Here is a 3,901-nt window from a genome sequence, read left to right as displayed (position 1 = left end):
AAATTAATATTCTGATTCAAAAGAAAAGAGAAAAAAAAATGTGGAACCCGTAGTAAAAGAAAACAGGCAGGGATGGTCGGTGGACGGGTGTGAAGGGTGGGAACCAGATAATAAATGGCAGTGTCAGAAAACAGTGGCCTAGTCATCATCCAGCTGTGCCCTCTGAGTGATGCCTCAAAGTTTTACCAGCCAGCTGTGATGAGGCCATATAGCTACCAATGCAAAGTCTCACTGTCTTTCAATACACAAGGAAACAAACAACAGTGTGTCTGTAAAGTGCTTCACTGTCTTCCAAAAAGGATGAGAGGCTTAATACCGAGAGAACCAAGCAAAAGTCAGAAAGGAGAGGAACAAAGGGTGAAGCACAGTGGACTTTTCACTGTGGAGGAGGCAGCAACATTTGCAGTAGTTTCACAGCAGGAGCCACCTCACTCATCTCCTCTATAAGCAAGCTGTGCCTGTGAAATGCCAGCTGAGTGTTCTCATTCAGATGACTACCCTGTAATCTCTGTCAGCCAGCGCAGACAGTGGAGATATGACAGATGAACACAAGAACATGTAGACAATACAATCACATGATAAACAAAAATATGGACAAAAGGAGAGTTGAGAAGTAAACTGGTGGAGTGACAGCTCTTGTCACTTGACAAACAAAGACTTCAAGATATAGGACATGTGGGTTATAATAGGGAAGGTGGAGAACAGGAAGGAAGATCTGAAGTGAACAAAGACTGAACCACCACAAAGGATGAAACAAAAAGAGAGTGGCTCTAAATCCAACAGACTCCAGCTTTGGTTATTTCTTCTTATCAGTTTTATTAAAATCTGAGGATAAGGTTTTAGAGGTCATCTTTTACACCACCATAAGTGTCTCTGGTAACAATGAACAGTGGTCATTGTTTCACAGCATTACAGATTACATTAAAACAGATTTACTTTTTTTAAAAACCTGTCATTCTGTGAAACACTGGGCGACTTTAGTGTTTTAACAGGGTGCACTGGGATGATTGACAGCTGGTGCACCTGAAGTATAGTAAAAGGCAAAAAAACAAAACAAACCCAGAGCAATTTTTTTCCTTCATATTTCAGAAAATATGAAGGAACAAATTCATCCTTTAATATTTTATGTAGCCAATTTTGAAAGACAAACACTTCATTTAGAGCAACAAACAAGCATCATGTCACATGTAATAAGACCAACTGCTCATCACTCTGATTAAAGTGTAGCGCGCAGCCATGCTCCGACTGTTTCGGTGAGATGTATCCAGGACTGTTTCAGCCCTAAACGGGGCTAGTGTTGCCATGGGCCGATAGGATTTGTTGTTATGCGTTTTGTCAGTTCCATTTCCGCCCGTGCCATTTCTTTAAACGGGAAAACTTAAATGCTGTCACACATCAGCTCTAAACGTATCTATCTAGATTAATGAATTGTTCTTTACTATTATACTTTTTGGCAACATAATCAATTAAAAAGTAACTGGATTAGGGGTACCTGAAAGATGCTACTATAAAGCTAAAAAAACCATTCCTGTTATTCTTAGCTAACAAATGGTTGACATAGGCTATAAAGATAACTGAATGGTTAACTAAACAAATCAGATAGTAAAATTAGGAAAAATATAAATAAATAAAAGGACCAGAGCATTAAATAGCCACAGATATAATCAGTTTATTGTATAAAAAACTATATAGAGGCTATATATTTACAACAAACATTTATATTTCTTTCTTGTTATCAACAGTATTATGAAGGCTATTTAATTAATTGTAGTCCCTGCAGAGGATCTTTGGTATCTAGCCACATGTGGTAAATATCTAACCATGTGTCATCATTTTAAGAAGGATTAACTCACACTGAATTTTATTTATGACATACTCTACAAAAGGACTAAATTGATCTTTTCGTAAATCTTTTGAATGAACACACCATACAGGATGCTGTATTTCAGAAGACTTCAGTCATCATACTCTCCAACTTCTCTTCCTCGGCAGTAACGGGCACAGTAAAATTTCTTGTGAAATACTGCATTTCAATTTTTCCTGACTCGTGTGCCAAAGCTATCCCTGAATATGTGTTTTGTTGTCCCGGGTCTCCAAACATGGCCATGGCTGTCACCCTGAAAAGAGAAAACATACACCTGATACTAACACATAATATGAGAAACTTTCTTGCACATTAATCACTCATGTGTCTGGTATTACCTATCAGCATTCATCCTCTTGGTGACCACAGGCTCTGTCTCATTTTTCAGCAGGTCCCATATGTAGAGGTTGGAGGCTGCATCAAGCACGCAGAACACTGCTGGCCTGGTTTGCGCCCACTGCAGTGACACCACTGGTTCACCTGCTGTGCCATTCTTCCACTCTGCCACAGGCTGTTCATGGCTGACTCCATGCAGCCTGATGCTGCCATCCCCACAACCCACCTGGAGAGAGGGCACAAGAAAAGAAGGCATGTGCATGCACATTTCCTTGTCTTGTTGTATTTTCATGTTTAGCATCTAGACATGAGTGGCCTCATCCAATTCTACAAAAGAAAATAAATAAGCATATTTCCAAAAATGTCAACAACCTGCGTTCTCACCAAGAACATGTTTTCTCTGAAGGGAGAAAAGTGGATTGAGCTGGCATCAACTGGTCGGAGTCCAGCCTCCTGAAACCTGTAAAACCTTGGAGAAGCCTTCAGACCGTGACTTGTTCCATGACTGACCAGACCCTAGCACAGAAACAACATTAGTACGCCATCACAAAATTAAACACAGGCACAATTGTCTGAGTATTGTGAAAGACATGAAAATACAATATATGCTCACCATGTTGGTTCCAATAAAGAAATGATTGGAGTCAGCTGGAAGAAACTTTAAATGAAGAGTCTGTAATGGCCCTGTTTTCACTGCATCTCGTGGTGATGGCCTGAAAGCCAAGCAGAGCATGAGCGGGGGAAAATGCCAAAACCAGAGATCAAAGGTTACAACAAACTGGGTAGCTGTTGAAGACAACACTGCATCACATTCAGTGTACTGACAGGACAGTATATGACAGATTTTTTTCCATCAAATGTTGAGGTGACAATAACAATAATCCACAGTACGGACAGTAACAAACAAGATCGCATGACCATGACAGAACATCTGCCTGGCAGTGACGGATGATCATCACAGCTATTTATCAGTCTCACCTCTCTGCAGTGAGGAGGGAGGAGCTGTGAAGCAGCTTTACTTTGCCCCCGGGCCTGAGCCCTGCAAGAAAGAAAGGTCGAACCTGGTAGTACATGTGTGAGAAATATGAATTTGTTCATGTTTGAAAACACTGACAGCATTACCTAGATCTGTAGGAGAGCCTGCCTCATTGGCTTTTGGGAGCTCCACCACTACCTGAAGGACACAGACAGGAAATCATACAAGTCCATAATGGCATATCTTTGCTGTTTGTCTGGAGCTACGTATCTGTATGTGAATGGATAAGGGAAAGTATCTTTGTGAGTTTTATTAATGTTATATAATATTGATCGGGCAACATGAAGAAAAATTAATGGATTTTGTCACTGAATGTGTAGGGTACGTTTACACGGTAACACTCTTGACTGTGTTAGGTATTTTTAGTCAGATAGAAATTGGATAGATACTTTATGTATTAGAAATGTTTAGTGGAGATAGGATGTCTAGTTAGACTGTTAAATGCTTAGGCATGCTTATGAGTTTCTACAGGGTACATCTGGTCAAGGATAACTAGAGAGAAGAGTTGATGACTGTCAGCAGACAGGGTGTTTAATATTATTATTACGACGTGTATAACTGTAGCCTTAGCCATAATATGTTCTTATGTTTAAGCCACGACATGTTACTAGAGGTCGTGAGAATGTTTTTAGCTACACACCACTTAACCAACAGACACACACACA

The 3,901-nt window shown here is 40.1% G+C and overlaps 1 protein-coding gene across 2 annotated transcripts in view; it reads right to left on the bottom strand.

Annotated features, from left to right (window-relative positions):
• Window positions 1-1,662: 1,662 nt before the first annotated feature.
• Window positions 1,663-3,901, bottom strand: part of dync2i1 (dynein 2 intermediate chain 1) — a 9,347-nt gene continuing 7,108 nt past the window's right edge. For both annotated transcript variants that reach the window (XM_020602289.1, XM_020602290.1), the window contains exons 17-22: window positions 3,323-3,374; window positions 3,179-3,239; window positions 2,814-2,913; window positions 2,585-2,716; window positions 2,203-2,426; window positions 1,663-2,117 (exon numbers count right to left, since the gene is read on the bottom strand). In XM_020602289.1, the coding sequence (XP_020457945.1) occupies window positions 1,946-2,117; window positions 2,203-2,426; window positions 2,585-2,716; window positions 2,814-2,913; window positions 3,179-3,239; window positions 3,323-3,374 (741 nt within the window). In that variant the 3' untranslated portion in view covers window positions 1,663-1,945. The remainder of the gene's footprint in view (window positions 2,118-2,202; window positions 2,427-2,584; window positions 2,717-2,813; window positions 2,914-3,178; window positions 3,240-3,322; window positions 3,375-3,901) is intronic.

This window comes from Monopterus albus, unplaced genomic scaffold, assembly GCF_001952655.1.
Source record: "Monopterus albus unplaced genomic scaffold, M_albus_1.0 scaffold55.1, whole genome shotgun sequence".
Lineage (NCBI taxonomy): Eukaryota > Metazoa > Chordata > Actinopteri > Synbranchiformes > Synbranchidae > Monopterus > Monopterus albus.
The sequence above is the reverse complement of the archived record's forward strand: the minus strand, read 5'-3'. Positions and strand labels throughout refer to the sequence as shown.